General features: G+C 36.1%; 2 protein-coding genes across 3 annotated transcripts in view; both read right to left on the reverse strand.

Annotated features, from left to right (window-relative positions):
- Positions 1 to 325: 325 nt before the first annotated feature.
- kop (askopos) lies at positions 326 to 11,342 on the reverse strand. Its single transcript, XM_084093457.1, has 5 exons — positions 11,272 to 11,342; positions 10,120 to 10,927; positions 8,664 to 8,808; positions 4,397 to 4,496; positions 326 to 1,116 (listed from the first exon to the last, which is right to left on the reverse strand). Exons 2-5 carry the CDS (start codon positions 10,852 to 10,854, stop codon positions 990 to 992), a joined length of 1,107 nt encoding a protein of 368 aa, XP_083949583.1. The 5' UTR covers positions 10,855 to 10,927; positions 11,272 to 11,342; the 3' UTR covers positions 326 to 989.
- Positions 11,343 to 13,470: 2,128 nt separating this feature from the next.
- Positions 13,471 to 16,994, reverse strand: part of ldlrap1b (low density lipoprotein receptor adaptor protein 1b) — a 39,538-nt gene continuing 36,014 nt past the window's right edge. The window contains exon 9 of one of the 2 annotated variants that reach the window (XM_084092848.1): positions 13,471 to 13,753. In XM_084092848.1, coding sequence (XP_083948974.1) covers positions 13,618 to 13,753 — 136 coding nt within the window. In that variant the 3' untranslated portion in view covers positions 13,471 to 13,617. Of the gene's footprint in view, positions 13,754 to 14,295; positions 16,607 to 16,994 lie in introns of those variants that run through there. The other variant, XM_084092847.1, reaches the window with a different exon arrangement.

Genomic DNA, 16,994 nt, shown 5'->3' on the forward strand with positions numbered 1-16,994 from the left:
GATTATAAACCAAAGAAAAAAGAACAAAAAGTTAAGCTTGTATTGCTAACAGTTCTGTTGATAAATAGCTTGCATGACTTTGAGTTTTTAAAAATAAATGATAAACATTCAGAAATGTCTGACTTAGAAAGTAACTTTAAGAACAAAAATCTAAATCAATTTAAATGATCATGTCATTGACTATCAGAAGCATTGATTTATATTTCACATTTACCAGTGTTTATAGATTTGAATTGCGTGTGTAAAGCGGACCCTGCAAATGAGCAGGAATAATGCTAAGAGAGAGATCGAGAGACAGACAAATAAAGTAATTTTTTTTTTATTTAAATGTATAAAGGTTATAAAACTGTAAGCAATGTAACAAATGAACAAAACCAATTGAAAGATCACAACATTCAGTCGAACATCAGTTTCTCTAAGGAAGGACATTTTCCTGCTTACAAAATATAAAATCTTTTATCTATGTGCCCATTTATATGCATTTAATGCTAAAAAAATTGCAATTCTTCACAGAAAAGCCAAAGAAATGTTTTCCCTCGACAAAGAAAAATGAATTATGTACAACCATATAACTGAATGTACTGTACAAGGGAGTGGAAAGGAAACGAATCAAACATTCAACTTTAGTAAATTAGACATTTGTCTAGTTATTGAAACTAAAACTATATTAGCTGTAAGTACTAGGTGAATAAGCGCTGGTTGAGGTAAAGGACTAAACTCAACTGAGAATACAGATCATGCAAATTCTCTCACACACACACACTTATATCAATATATATAGATAGATAATTAGCCCAACACCAGATGAAACATGCAGTACAAACGCACACCACACACAGTGAAAAAACAAATAAACACAAAAGCAGATCAGACTTCTCAGTGAGCAACTAACCAGCAGCATGAACCAATGATCCTCTTTATAACAATGACAAAGAGCAAATATATGAAATTACAACAAATATATATAACAATAAAAACAAATAAATAAATCAGAGCATTGGGCTTCTGCGGAAAATGTCTGGCACATTAACAAAGCGTCGATAGGCAAGGCGGTTTCTTTTCTGCCACTCGTCAAGAGAGACTGATGGACCTTTGAGACACGACTTACAGAAATTCCTACAAACAAATGGAGAAGAAAAAAAGCACACAACAATGACTGAAGGAAGACTGTAGAATTGGGAAACTGCAGGTTTCACTCCACCTACAACTAACTAAATATTCATAAGCAGAACTGTATATGCTGCTTTGATTTCTTTCTGTGAGATATCACCTGCGAGTCATTAGTCATGGATGGACAGAAATTCTAATCACCAAGTTTACACACATTTCCATAATCCCTTGATTGTTTGAACTATTAACTTCTATAATAAAAGTTTATTATTTTAGAGTTTTTCCTGAAATTTCTATACATCACAGCCACATTTTTATTCCTGACAAAAATGAAATATGGCGCTTCTCTATTGATTTCCATTCAAATAGAACAGCCTCTGGTTGCACATTTTAGCAGTTTGAAGGCTCCCTCTAGTGGAGGGACTGCATTAATAGACAAAAACAAAATGAACTGAGGCTGGTCACTTAACATGTACTTTACATCAGATGGTCTCTTCCTGTCCAAGTGGGCACTTCTTGGCAAGAATATGTTGGTAAGACTATACAAGAAATGATAATAAATAAATCTGGCTACAAAGACTAAATCAAGAAGCTAAACATACGATCCTTAAGATTCAAAGTCACTTTAAAGAGATTTCTTTACTCATTAATTACTCTTCCTCATGTCGTTCCAAACCCGTAAGACTTTCATTCATCTTCGGAACACAAATGAAGATGTGTTTGATGAAATCTGAGAGATTTCTGTCCTTCCATTGACAGCTACACATCTACCACTTCAATACTTAAAGTTCATAAAGAGATTGTAAAACTAATCCATATGAATTGAGCAGTTTAGTCTAAATTTTCTGAAGAGACATGATCACTTTATTTGATAAACAGATTGAATTTAGGCTTTTATTTCACATAAATATTCATCAACTCACATCAGTTAAACAGAAGCTCAAAGGTTCACTTGATGTGCGAGAACCATTAAGATTCATTCTCATGTTACGCAGCATGTTTGAGCTTCAGCAAGAGCCAATGAGGTTCATTCTCGTGTTACGCAGCACGTTTGAGCTTCTGCAAGAACCAATGAGGTTCACTCTCATGTTACGCACCAATGAGGTTCACTCTCGTGTTACGCAGCACGTTTGAGCTTCAGCAAGAACCAATGATGTTCATTCTTGTGTTACGCAGCACGTTTGAGCTTCTGCAAGAACCAATGAGGTTCATTCTCGTGTTACGCAGCATGTTTGAGCTTCTGCAAGAACCAATGAGGTTCATTCTCATGTTACGCAGCACGTTTGAGCTTCAGCAAGAACCAATGAGGTTCACTCTCGTGTTACGAAGCACGTTTGAGCTTCAGCAAGAACCAATGATGTTCACTCGTGTTACGCAGCACGTTTGAGCTTCAGCAAGAACCAATGATGTTCACTTGTGTTACGCAGCACGTTTGAGCTTCAGCAAGAACCAATGATGTTCACTTGTGTTACGCAGCACGTTTGAGCTTCAGCAAGAACCAATGATGTTCACTTGTGTTACGCAGCACGTTTGAGCTTCTGCAAGAACCAATGATGTTCATTCTTGTGTTACGCAGCACGTTTGAGCTTCTGCAAGAACCAATGAGGTTCATTCTCATGTTACGCAGCACGTTTGAGCTTCAGCAAGAACCAATGAGGTTCACTCTCGTGTTACGAAGCACGTTTGAGCTTCAGCAAGAACCAATGATGTTCACTCGTGTTACGCAGCACGTTTGAGCTTCAGCAAGAACCAATGATGTTCACTTGTGTTACGCAGCACGTTTGAGCTTCTGCAAGAACCAATGATGTTCACTTGTGTTACGCAGCACGTTTGAGCTTCTGCAAGAACCAATGATGTTCATTCTTGTGTTACGCAGCACGTTTGAGCTTCTGCAAGAACCAATGATGTTCATTCTTGTGTTACGCAGCACGTTTGAGCTTCTGCAAGAACCAATGATGTTCATTCTTGTGTTACGCAGCACGTTTGAGCTTCTGCAAGAACCAATGATGTTCATTCTCGTGTTACGCAGCACGTTTGAGCTTCTGCAAGAACCAATGATGTTCACTTGTGTTACGCAGCACGTTTGAGCTTCTGCAAGAACCAATGATGTTCATTCTCGTGTTACGCAGCACGTTTGAGCTTCTGCAAGAACCAATGATGTTCATTCTCGTGTTACGCAGCACGTTTGAGCTTCTGCAAGAACCAATGATGTTCATTCTTGTGTTACGCAGCACGTTTGAGCTTCTGCAAGAACCAATGATGTTCATTCTTGTGTTACGCAGCACGTTTGAGCTTCTGCAAGAACCAATGATGTTCATTCTCGTGTTACGCAGCACGTTTGAGCTTCTGCAAGAACCAATGATGTTCATTCTTGTGTTACGCAGCACGTTTGAGCTTCTGCAAGAACCAATGATGTTCATTCTTGTGTTACGCAGCACGTTTGAGCTTCTGCAAGAACCAATGATGTTCATTCTTGTGTTACGCAGCACGTTTGAGCTTCTACAAGAACCAATGAAGCTTGTTCTCATGTGTAATGCAGGTTCGGTTGAGCTTCTGTTTATATTCACTGCTCAATGTTTATATGTGAATAAAAGCCTAAATTCAATCTGTTCATCCTATAAAGTGATCTGAGTCTCTTCAGAAAATTTGGACTAAACTCATATGGATTAGTTTTACGATCTCTTTGTGAACTCTTTTTTAAAGTGGTAGTTTTGTAGCTGTCAATGAAGGGACAGAAAGATCTTCATTTGTCTACCAAAGATGAACAAAAGTCTTACGGGTTTGGAACGACGTGAGGGTAAGTAATAAAATTTTAATTTTTGGGTGAACTATCCCTTTAAAGTCAAATTTAGCATTCTTTCATGTGACTTCTACATTTGTTAATACAGAATGTGAATCTATATTTGGTAGTACCCCCTCATAAAACGTCCAGACGCAGTATGATAATGATAACGGTGTAAAATGTGCTTAATTATAAAAATTATGTAGAAAAAATATTTTGACATAAATAAATACAGAAATAAATAAATATAAAAATAGACGAATGAATAAATAAAAATATATAAAAAAATAAGAAATAAAGAATAAAGAAAATACAGAAAGTTATATATTTAGAATTTTATTCGAAAAAATATTTTCTTGTATTTGTTTTATCAAGTCATTTATTCCTTTCTTTATTTTCCTTTTATTTCATTTATTTATTTTATTTCAAATTTCAAAAAGGCATAACATAACTTCTTTTGATTTTGGGGTGTAATATGTTCGTGACAGGTTTTGTGACATTTACTTGCGAGTGAGATCTGAAGGGTGTTGCCAGTGTGGGTCGTTCCTTCCAGTTTTCTGATTAGCAATGGAGTTCATCAAAGAATGAAGCTCAGTGATCGCACCTGCCAAACACACACACACGTCACAACACTAATCAACAACGTCCTTCATGTCACATTCATGTTTCTGCAGTGGAAAGCATGCTGCTTTAATATCAAAACACCTTCTCAACTTAGTCTGATATGAAGATAAGTGATCTTTAGTAGTCCGACTTCTCAAAATGTGAACAAAGTAAACTTTTGTGAATGTTAAAGCCTAAATACTATTACCAGAAGTAAAAAGCTAAAGTTAAGCTACGTATAAACGAATTACAGCACGGTCGTATGACTTCAACGTCACCACCATTAAGCTTCCAAAAACTATTTCAATCTTTATTTCAAATTTTAGATCTTTAAAGGGATACTCCACTTTAAAATGAAAATTCTGTCATCATATACTCACCCTCATGTTGTTTCAAACTAGGGGTGTAAAGGCCATTGCACACTGAGTCCGAAATTCGCATCCGTAATTTTCGCACGTTAAAAAAAAAAAATTCGACCTCACGTTATGTCAATCACGCTTGCACACTGTCTACGAAACTTTCGTCCGTAATAAAAAAATTCGGATCGGGTTCGATTTTCTGCGTTTTTCGCATCCACAGCCAGTATTTTGAGAGGTTTTTTGACAATTCAGAGCCGTACAAGCGAACAACAAAATCCAGAATGGTGTCTGACAAGTTCATTCAATCAATTAAAAATTAAAATCAATTCGATCAAGTGTTTACATGTTCTCTCGATCAGATTAGAAAAGGAATAAACCTCCCCTCAGATCGAAATTTCGGATTGATTAAGGTGTGATTGAGCAGCCAATTCGATTACTAATCATGTATTATTTGGGTATAAAATATAACCTGATACGTTCTGTCTGCCCAGCGCTTCCACCGGCCGTGTGTGTGTGTGTCCATAGGCTACCTTAGACATAACAGGATCGAGTGGTTCACGGAAATTGGTGGTCTTCTTTTTAATATGTGTCTCCAGTATCGCTATCAAAGCATCAAACTGTTCCACTGACATTCTGAGGTAAATTTTGAATCGCTCGGGATAATTTCGCAACTCCTTGATAAGGAGGTGAAACTCCTTCCTCTCGGCACAATCTCAGGATTGGATGGACCCAATATTTCCTCTTTCTTTTTCTCTTTTTTAGAAGAAAGAGGGCAACAAAATCATCCTCACTGCTTGACGAATCCATTTTGTATTTTTTGCGTTTTTTTCCGCAAAGGTTTAATAAATACGCGTCGGACTCAGTGTGCAAGGATTCTGTGCGTGACGAATTTTAAGGCTGACGAACACAAAAAAAACGCATGCGAAAATTTCGGACTCAGTGTGCAATGGCCTTAAATATTAATCAATTCGTATCGATGCATCGATTATACAGCCGACGATTCGATGCATCGATGCGTCCGCAAGAGTATCGATTGTGCTTATTTTGCCGCCTGTCTATTTTCAGCATCCGCTCCGACATATGCATACAACCTACTAAGCTGCGGGTGGCGCTAACCTCATTATTGTCTTCTACTTCACACCGCTTCACACGCATTACTTACGTTTCACAGTCTATCTATTAGGGCTGGATGATTAATCGAAAAGTAATCGAAACCGAAATTCAGAGCCTATAACCGACGTAATTTTACCAAGTCGGTTATTTCGGTTTTTTAATCCTATTAATATTTCCGCCCACTGTGTGTTAACTTTCCCCTTAAAACATATTACCGCGTGTGTAGTCACGTGACTCCGCCCCGTTCCTTAGCTCTGAACGCGCGTCTATTTCGCTTCAAACGCTCGCTTACGCGCGTCCTATTCGCTTTGGACGCGCGAATGGATTCAAAATGTTTTAAGCGTAGAACTAGACGCGATAGACGCGAATTTGACGCTCTATTCGCGTTTGGTGTGAACGCAGCATAATGAACAGGATGCGATGTCAAGATTGCAATGCTGTGTGTGTGTGTCGGAGAGAGAGAGAGAGGCACGGGCGCGATCTAACTGTGGAAACATAAAAAAACATCATTCGTCATTATAACATCAACGTCAATTTGTTCATACAGGACATCACTAAAACTGCAAAGTGTTTAGCCTAGCCTACTTATATTTGTGTAAAACATTGTGCTTTTGTCAAACTGTAAACTCTTGTCAAACTGAAACCTACAACTGCCACCCAACCAAAATCACACACACACACAGTGTACATTTTTTTTTTAATCAAATTATCAAAAAGCAAAACTGATCTCATCTTTTGGACATTCATCATATTGCATTGGTTTTCATTTCTTGTCCTAAAACAGAGCACTAATCTTTTTTTATTTTTAAGTAACACATTCTACATTGATTAAAAAATAAAATCAAATGTGTTTTTAATGGTAGTATTATTTTATACAGAAATAAATTATTTATAATTCAGATGAGAAGTTAAAGTTAATTTAAATTTTAAGGAAACAAATATATTGATCTGAAATATAGCAAATTAATTTTAAATTCATTCAGGTTACCAAACATATCTCAGGGCCTTTAGAATAAAGGGTGGCAGTCTTTCATTATCAGCTGTTTTTGTGGACTATATACTGGAGAAGTATTTGTTCTCCATTTGAGTGAGATGTTTTTATGTGGCTAATTGAGAAAAGTGCTTCCATATTATTAGTAGTATTAGTTCAAGAATAAAATAAAGATATCGGCTTGATATCGGTATCGGCAAATAGCCAAAGCGGCATCGGTATCGTATCTGAAGTGAAAAAGTGGTATCGGGACATCTCTAACTCTTTCATTAGAAAAAATAACCGTGAACGTATTTACAGTATAAGCCTTGCCAGTGACATAGGAATTTTTTTAAAATAATCGTTTAATAATCGTAATCGAGGTAACTTGTTTGATTAATTGCGATTATGATTTTAGCCAAAATCGTCCAGCCCTACTATCTATGTTCACACACATTGTTGAGTCTGACTTTCAAGAGCGATGGAACCGTCAGAGAGAGCTGGCAATGAAAGTGAAATGTTAAACACTCCAGTCGGCGTCAAGTCATGGGTGTGGAAGTATTTTGGCTTCAGGAAAACAGATGGAGCAGTGGTAAGAGATGTTGCCGTTTGTCTGATTGCACTTTATTGTAACGCCCGTTTCACACATACTCCGTTTGCAGTGCGTATTTTTTTCCGTACCCATGTTAACAGGTTAGAGCTTTCACACTGCACGCGGTTGCAGTCCGTCGATCCGTTCCAGGAGCAGTGCGTATACAGAAGTGCAGAGATCGTTTCCGCACCGAGTCTATTTCTGCTGTGCTGCACGCGCTGAATTAAAGTGACAGCGCATGTTTCGTGGTCAAAATGAACACAGATTGACATGAAAATGTAGTAATTTCACCATAAATGTGTTTAATTAAATAAATTGTAGTAATCTCACCATAAATGTATTTAATTTAATTCTATTTTTTACAGTCATCTTTTTTACTTTAAGACCGGGGTAAAGCGAGGAAAACTACAATTTACCTCAAGGCGACATAATATGTATTCTGTATTCTCAATAAAAGGCAAATAGATATCTTAATAGATATCATGTAAAAATATCTTGTATTGAATCGTATCGCGGGGAATTCTGAAGTATCGAAAATAATCGAATCGTTGGCTTAAGAAATCGGTATCGTATCGAATCGTCATGAAGGCTCCGATTTACAACCCTATTTCAAACCTGTATGAATTTCTTTCTTCTGCTGAACAGAAAGGAAGATATTTAGAAGAATGTCAGTAACCAGACAGTTTCTGGTCTCATTGACTTCCATAGTAGGAAAAAAATATACAATGGACGTCAACGAGACCAGAAACTGTCTGGTTACTGATATTCTTCTAAATATCTTCCTTACTGTTCAGCAGAAGAAAGACATTCATAAAGGATTGAAACAACATGAGGGTGAGTATATGATGACAGAATTTTCATTTTAAAGTGGAGTATCCCTTTAAAGTTTGAGTTAGAATAGTTTGCAAGAGTGTGAACACGACAAGGCTGTCAACAAGTAACATACCTTAGTTATTTCATGCATTTAACAAAAAAAATCCATTCATTGACTTTGGGATGATGGAAACAAAATGCTAATGTGTCCAGGTTTTGGCCTACAAAAAAACAATTCCTGCAGCACTCTATTACTTCTACAGGTTTGGTACACTCCTGGAAAAACACAGATATGTATGATAGTTTGGTAAAGCGTGATACCGTTTGCTGCTCCGTTCTGCTCTTTCATGTGTCTCTTCACCGAGTCCACATATGTTCTCTTGTTTCTCTCCCACTCCTCTTCTCTATACAACACCACTGGTTTGCAGGTGGTCTTCGTGTCCGGAACCACCACTTTAGATTTCACCTGCTCAGTGGGAAAAGTAGGAGTACACACTGCGGATGAGTAACATCTGTTCATGGCAATTCTGTCATTCTTTTATACACTCTGAAGATACTTTACACATCTCTTTTGCATACAACGAGAGTTCATAGTGACTAGAGATGGGTATTTGTGTCAGTATTCCCATTCGAGTACTTGATTGCAACACTGACATGTTTATAGAACTAAACGGAATCAACACTGAACTAAATTGAGCTGAATAATTATACAATTGTCGTTTTAGAGTTGAAACTGTATTTCATAATTGAAAAACTTTGCTCTATTAGTGTTATTTTCTTGTTTATTACTGTGAAGCTGCTTTGAAATAATCTGTATTGTAAAAAGCACTATATACTGTACATCAGTGTTACTTGACTGAATATGAGTATGTATTTTCATGAATGAGATTTGAGAGCTGAGGGAAAGACTGTGAATACTGATTTAAATTTGGTCTGTTCCTCACATAAGGCTTTATAAGAATATGGTATATTTGGTAACACTTTGCAATAATGTACTTTTAGTTAATGCATTAGATAACATTAACAATGAGCAATACCATTGTTACAGTATTTATTCATATTTTATACCATTATTTAATAAAAAAATTGTTAGTTCATTGTTAGTTCATGTTAGCTCAGACCCATTAATATTGACAGAAAACATTTGATTTTAATAATGTATTAGTAAATGTTGAAATGAACACCAACAAAGTATTTTTCATTGCTACTTCATGTTACTAAATTAACTAATGGAACTGTATTAAAGGGATACTCCACTTTAAAATGAAAATTCTGTCATCATTTACTCACCCTTGTGTTGTTTCAAACCTGTATGAATTTCTTCCTTCTGCTGAACAGAAAGGAAGATATTTAGAAGAATGTCAGTAACCAGACAGTGTTTGGTACCATTGACTTCCACAGTATATTTTTTTCCAACTATGGAAGTCAATGGTACCAAACACTGTCTGGTTACTGACATTCTTCTAAATATCTTCCTTTCTGTTCAGCAGAAGAAAGAAATTCATACAGGTTTGAAACAACATGAGGGTGAGTATATGATGACAGATTTTTCATTTTAAAGTGGAGAATCCCTTTAAGTGTTACCAAATACTGTTAAGGGTTTGTTTAGCTTTCCAGATGTTGCCAATATGAACTGTCATTGAAAAAGTTGCTTTAAGATTGTTCAAATATTCTCTTGTGTTCAATCACGGGCGAAATAAAAGCAAAGCTCTGGGATAGTAAATAATGACAGAAACCAGTGGCAATGCTACAAATGTATAAAAGATAGAGCCCAAACCTGGACCTGAAGGGGCAGCGTGCTTTCAAACGTATCTGAGGCACTTTCTTCATTTCGGCCTCTGTCCGATGCCTCCGGCTCTGCCTGCTGACTGACCGACAACAGCTCTTCTTCCTCTTTCAATGGGACAGCTGACTCTGGGGGCGCGCTTTGAGACTTTGATTCATGAAGTGAGATAAAGTCGTTCTGCGAGACCTCCCTGATCGCACCCTTCCCAGTTCCCTGAGAGCCAACAAAAGCAACAGAACTGCAAGCATCGAAGTTCAGGAATGCACACAGTTTTATCTCGGCAGTCGAAACCTCTCTGTCCCATTTCAGAACCGGTATCGGGGAGGGAAGACTCTCCCGGTCTCTATCTATATGGTTCTGTTTGCATTTGGACAGAGGGGTGGACACCAGAGGGGACAGATTGACCTTTGACCGAGGTGGTGTGACGTCCTTTGTGACTGTTAGTGGCTGTAGAGGTGTGGATCCCTGCGATCCAGACAGGAAGGAACAATATCCAAGATCTTGGGAGCATGTTCTAGTGATGCGCTGCCTTTTTAGGGGGGTCTCGCAGATCTCATCAAGGCATGAATCATCAAGGCGTCTCTTCTTTGCTCTGGATTCATTATTTGAAATGTGTACTTGTATGTTGTAAACAGGGCTGTTGGCATTGCACTGCTGCTTAGAGCACACCAAATGTGAATATACTGATAATGGTTTGAAGTGAAAAGGGGAATCTCCATTAAGCATTGTTATTATTCAAGATTGGAAGAGGAAGAAGTGCTGTCTGGTCAGTTTTATCAAAGCAGGAAAGTGCATGAACCTGAGAAAGAATAATGTTTATTATCAGTAGATTAGACGAATGTCCATTTTGACTTCATGGAGTCACAATTCAAATTCGTCGTTTTGATTCATGTTTAATATTCCCTATTTATGCACACAAAGAAATGCATCACGTCAAACAGATGTTCATGACATTTACTCTAGTCTGAAACTAATTGGTTCAAATAGATATGTGCACGAGAGACTTGAAAGCAACCGATCATCGTTTAAAAAAAAAATGCGTTGGGCGCAATGTGTGCCACGCGCATGCTATAAGTTGTTAAAACACTCAAATATTACTTGAAAGTTAAGTATTAAGCGTAGATTATAACTTCAAAATGTTACCTGTCGATAGAGCTTCTGTTTTGGAAATTGTTATTTAGTCTGCCGTAGAGTTTCATCCATCATCAACGTGCAAACAAACCGCGGTTACACCTGATATTTATAACCTCTCAGCCGCACTTCGTCTTATGATTGGTTGGAAACCAGAGCATGTGATTTTTGAATTTTATTCACTTTCAAATTATTTTAAATAGTAGGTTACATAAATATACATAAGTGAAGAAAATTTACCTTATAATATATATATATATAAAATATAATCATCTGAATTTATTAATCCACTGATGAAAACGTGGAACTCATGAATATTAATTGCGTAATGCGAGGGTCGGTCAGTTGACTGAAAGTATTCACTTTCACAATATTCAAAATAGTACACATATATACAATACATAATTGAAGATAATCAACCTTATAATGTATACATAAATACAATAATCTGAATTTATTGTTCCTACTGGTGAAAACGTGGATACATGAATAATAATGACGAATAAATAAGGGTCGGTCAGTGATTGGCTGAAAGGCAGACGTTGAGTGAGCGCTTCACTTGAAAGTGGGTTGTCATTTTTTGATTGCGTCAATTTTTTGATTGTCATTTTGATTTATTTGATTGCGTTCTATCCCATGTGTAGAGACGAATTATTATTTTTTTTTTTACATTAGTTGTTAAGTGATTGGTGCTCCATCAAATACAATATGTTATGAATATTAATAAATGGCTCGTGAAAACTACGTGACGACACCCTATTTGAACCATTTGAACTAATGGCCAACTTAATTAGGCACTGAATTGAAACCATTATTTAAAAATAATTACTTGGGCTCATAACAGCACTGCATTAGTCTCGCCACTAGAGGGAGTTATGTCAAAACAGTAATCAACACAAAGCACTTTTATCACAGTTTTAATTCATGAACATGAAATGATTAATGCAAACAGAAACTAACACTGAGGTGTTATAATTTACCCTTATGAAGTCTAAATACAAAGACAAGCATCAATGTCAACCATAAAAGAATCGACTGCATTTTTCTCTCAATCAATCAAATCCACAGAGTTAAATACCAGTTTGTTGCTCATTTATGATGTTTATATTTCAACATAAGCAAGTTGATGAGAAAATAGTATATTGCTGTGCTTGTCATAAACAAATTCAGGTAAATTTTTTGGGCAGAGGGATACATGTAATATTACAAAATTGGCGTTTCATTTTTAAAAAACAACAACATATAAATCAAATTTTGCTTTATTTAGACACTACCATGATGATAATACCATGATTTATTTTTTCCAAAGTTCTTATAATATCATGATATTACAGTCTGACACTTCCACAGTATTTTATTGGATGGGTAGTACGGATAATCTAATGAAGAATAACAAATAGCAGGCATTTGTTTCAAAAGGCATAAGCATAAATAAAATGATGAGCTTTAGAAATAGACGCAGAGAGGAGTGCAAAAATACATTTTCATAGAAAAAGATAAAATTGTCTCGTATAAATACCCTGCCTTCTCTTATTATGTATGCTGTAACGTTTGTTTAGTCGTTTTTTCATTAATCTTGTTTTTGTATGAGGGCAGACAACTTGCATACACAAAACCTTCACCACTTCAGAGCATTAAAAAAAAACAATCCCACTCCACACAAACCTCAAACATGACATTTAACTCTTTAGTATGCATATAAATCTCAATTTATATTCTGACATTCGACTGCATAGAATCGCAAAGCTAGCCTCAGCAATCAAATCCATTAAAATAATAATAATAATAATAATAATAATAAATGACAAAATATGATAGTTCACTGTAAAAAGTGATCAGTTGACTTAAATAAATTGAGGAAACCCGTTGCCTTAAAATCATTAAGTAAATAAACTTCACGCTTAATAAAAAAAAAATTAAGTAATGTGGAATTGTCAAGTTCACATAACTTAATTTTTTCAATTAATCATTAAGTTTATTTACTTAATAATTTTAAGGCAATGGGTTTACTCAATTCAATTCAAGTAAGTAAACTGAACACTTTTTACAGTGTTATTGTCATATACATACATTTTATATTCGTACACGTGCATTAAAAAAGAAAAAAAAGTAACTTATAGGAAGTAACAAAAAATATAAATGTACTTAAAATAATATGGGGGGGAGGGGGGTAAAAAAAAATTTTTATACTGTATTGCTTTGGTCTGTGCTTTCGTTGAAGTTCAGTTTGCCAAACCGCATGTCAAACTGAAACGCGGTGTCAGTGACGGCCACCAGAGGGCGCCAGTGTGCCGAGCTGCCGCGAGCTCGATCCCTTTGTTGACGCTTCATCAGCTCGTTCCTCTCGCGAAGCGTCGATCAGAATCCGAACGCGTCCTCGGCTTCGGCTTCGGCTTTGTCCCAGTTGCTAGGCGACAAGCACTCTTCAGGGTTGAAGTCCTGAGGGTTTACCCCAATGTCCAGCACCTGGGGGTTAGTGCGAGACTCAGCGAGTCTTGGGGGGAAACACACAGACAGAACACATGAGAGACAGAAGCAAACCGAAAAACACAAGGCAACAAACATCAGTAGCGGTGCAGATCAGATCGTGTTAGGAGCTGTAGAGACTAGGGAAAACATATGCAAAACAGAAACAACACTTTAAATATGCATGGCACATTTCTCCCTGATTTGGAGTTGCTCGTTATTTAAAGAGCAAGATAAAATAACATTTAGCCTATTTGTAGTCTCTCATGTCATCATAAATAAGATTTTATAAAACTAAGAATATTAGTTTTCGTTGAAATTGAAATAAAGCTGAGATGAAAATATAAACATTAAATGGAAAACTTAGAGGGTTAACACAACATCTCATAAACTAGTCTTAATTGAAGTAATCATTGTGACTCCAGTGGTTTAACTTCAATTTTATGAAGTAACGCGAGTGTTGTTGTTGTTTTTTTGCAAAAAAAAAAACAACATAATTTAGCGCTTTATTTACAAAATATTAAAGTCACCATGAAATCAAAATAATTTTTTTTTTTTTTTTTTGGCTTTTTGTATGAATATGATAGCCTTACTGTTCTAAGCTAGTGTTCTCCAAAACAATAACAAAATTCGCATTTAGAAGATATAAGCGTTCAAAACTTACAGTCTCTCACTTCCGCCAATATGGATTTTGATGACGTCACTCTGCAATTCAGTTTCTCGTCAGATTTTCTGTCCAATCAAACGCTCTCTATCTGAAGCTCCGCCTCTTACATTATAAATTGACACTGAAGCTGCGGCTGAAATCGGTCCCTTGTTCACACAATTACTATTTTCTACATTAATATTTTGTAAATAAAGCGGTAAAATATGTTAGTTTTTTCCCCAAACAAAGTACTTCAAAGCGTCGCTTCATAAAATTAAACTTAAACCACTGCAGTCACATGGATTACTTTAATGATATCTTTACTGCCTTTCTGGGGCTTGTTGAAAGTTTTACTTGCTTAGCTGTCAATGGAGGGACAGAAAGCTCTCAGATTTCATCAAAAACATCTGTTCTGAAAATGAATGAAAGTCTTACGGGGTTGGAACGACATGAGGGTGATTTTTTGGGTGAGCTATCCCTTTAAACTTACTGACTAACTGAATTAAAATAGGTTTAAATTGAAGTACTAAAATTACTAAATTAAAGCTAAATAAAAAAAAATATAAAGACTAAATACAAATGACAAAACACAACAAAATCAATAAATCAAACTAAAAAACTAAATTAAAACTGAAAAAATAAAAAATAAATGCTATACTAAAAAAAGTATATAAATAATACTAAAATAATATGGTCTGAGCATAAATGCTTCATATTTAGGGTTGGGAATCATGAACAAGTTCTTATTGTTATTTTTATTTATGATTTAATAAGATGAGAAAGAAAGCACTGTGAAATAGTAGAAAATAAATAGACGGAAGGTTCTTCTGATGTGTCGCCCACACAGTGACCAGTATGGTTTGGGAACTGAGTCTTTGTAATGAATCTGTCAAAAAGACTCAAATCAGCCTTGAGTTCTCAGTTTGAATCAGTTAAAGATTCACACGTTCACAACAGAGTTTACTTCAAGTATAAAACAACTATTATTATTTTAGAACATCAGCTTTCTCTAAAGGAATCGCTAATGGAATCATAAAGTGAAAGTGGAATTGGAATCGCAAACAGAATTGTTACATTCCTTATGATTTCCATCCCTAGATAGAGGTCAAGAATATTTCATGGGTTGCACAAAATATGCCAGTTGTATTTTTGTTCTTTACTACCCTAAATATAGAGACGGTGAATGAATGTCACATCATGAGTAGTCAAACCTTTGAGGACCTGGAATGAAACTGGGCTGCGGAAAGTAACAAAAAAACAGGAACACGTCTTGGAATATCACTTCGGTAACTCTGTCACACAGCCTCAATGCACTTTAGTCAAGGTAGACGCCTTTTTAAAAATGTTTTCAAGTCTCATGCTCACCAAGGCTGCATTTATTTGATCAGAAATGCAGTAAAAACAGTAATATTGTGAAATATTATTACAATTTCAAATAACTCTTTTCTATTGCAATACATTTTAAAATGTAATTTATTCCTGTGATCAAAGCTGTATTTTCAGCATCATTACTCCAGTCTTCAGTGTCACATGATCCTTCAGAAATCAGTATAATATGATGATTTGCTGCTCAAGAAACATTTCTGGTTATTATCAATGTTGAAAACAGTTGTGCTGCTTCATATTTTTGTGCAAACCGTGATACTTTTTTATTTTTTAGAATTCTTTGAAGAATAGAAAGTTGAAAAGAACAAATAGATTTTTTTTAAAATACATTATAAATCTATTTTTGTCACTTTTGATCAATTTAATGCATCCCTGCTAAAAAAAAAAAAAAAAAAAATCTTACAAAAGTCAAACTTTTGATTGTCAGTGTTGTTCTACTGATAAAATAAAAACATAAAGGTGATAAATAATGAAGTTATGAGTGAACTACTTTAAATACAGCGTCTACCCAGACTGAGGTCCACAGTAACAGACTTTGTGAAAAGGCAGTGGCAGGAAAAAGACATCTGATCATAGGATGAAGTAGGAAAACATGAAGATGATATTTCTACAAATCTTGGCAAAGAACCCTGCCATGAAGTCATCAATATCCACAGAACAGGTGTTTGAGATGGACAGGGTTTTGAGCCATGAGGAGGAACATGCCTGACACGGAACAGATGGGAGAACTGGACTACTGTAGTGCACGGTCGTGGATGATGTGAAAGAGTGGATTGTGACGGATGAGGACTACAGCTCAGGCCAATGACATTTTTACCTGTGTTGGACTCAAAAATATCCAGACTGCGGCTGAGGGGGAATAAACAACATCAGCGTGAGAAAACAGACTCCATGTGAGCGGCATGATTAGTCAGCATGTCTTGCGGCTTAGTTTGCTGTCGTCTACATAATACATTAGAACTTCCACATTCTGATACTTTGATAAACTTCTTTTTTTTTTTTTTTTCGGCATGAAACATAAGTTGTGAAAGTCTTTTCTTCCCTATTGTGACGTATATTCAATTGAAATGGGTTCTCGGACAAGAAAAATGTGGGACGGGACTTGATTTTGTCCATGGGAAATTAGTTGCATGGTTGTGGTTTGCTATTGGTGGATCTCATGTGAGTGACAGGTTGCCCCGCCCTCATGCCAGTAAACGCATCATCAGAGAAGAGATGTCGCTGCAAGAGGGAGGGG

Source organism: Abramis brama, assembly GCF_963993115.1.
Source record: "Abramis brama genome assembly, chromosome: 19".
NCBI classification, from domain to species: domain Eukaryota; kingdom Metazoa; phylum Chordata; class Actinopteri; order Cypriniformes; family Leuciscidae; genus Abramis; species Abramis brama.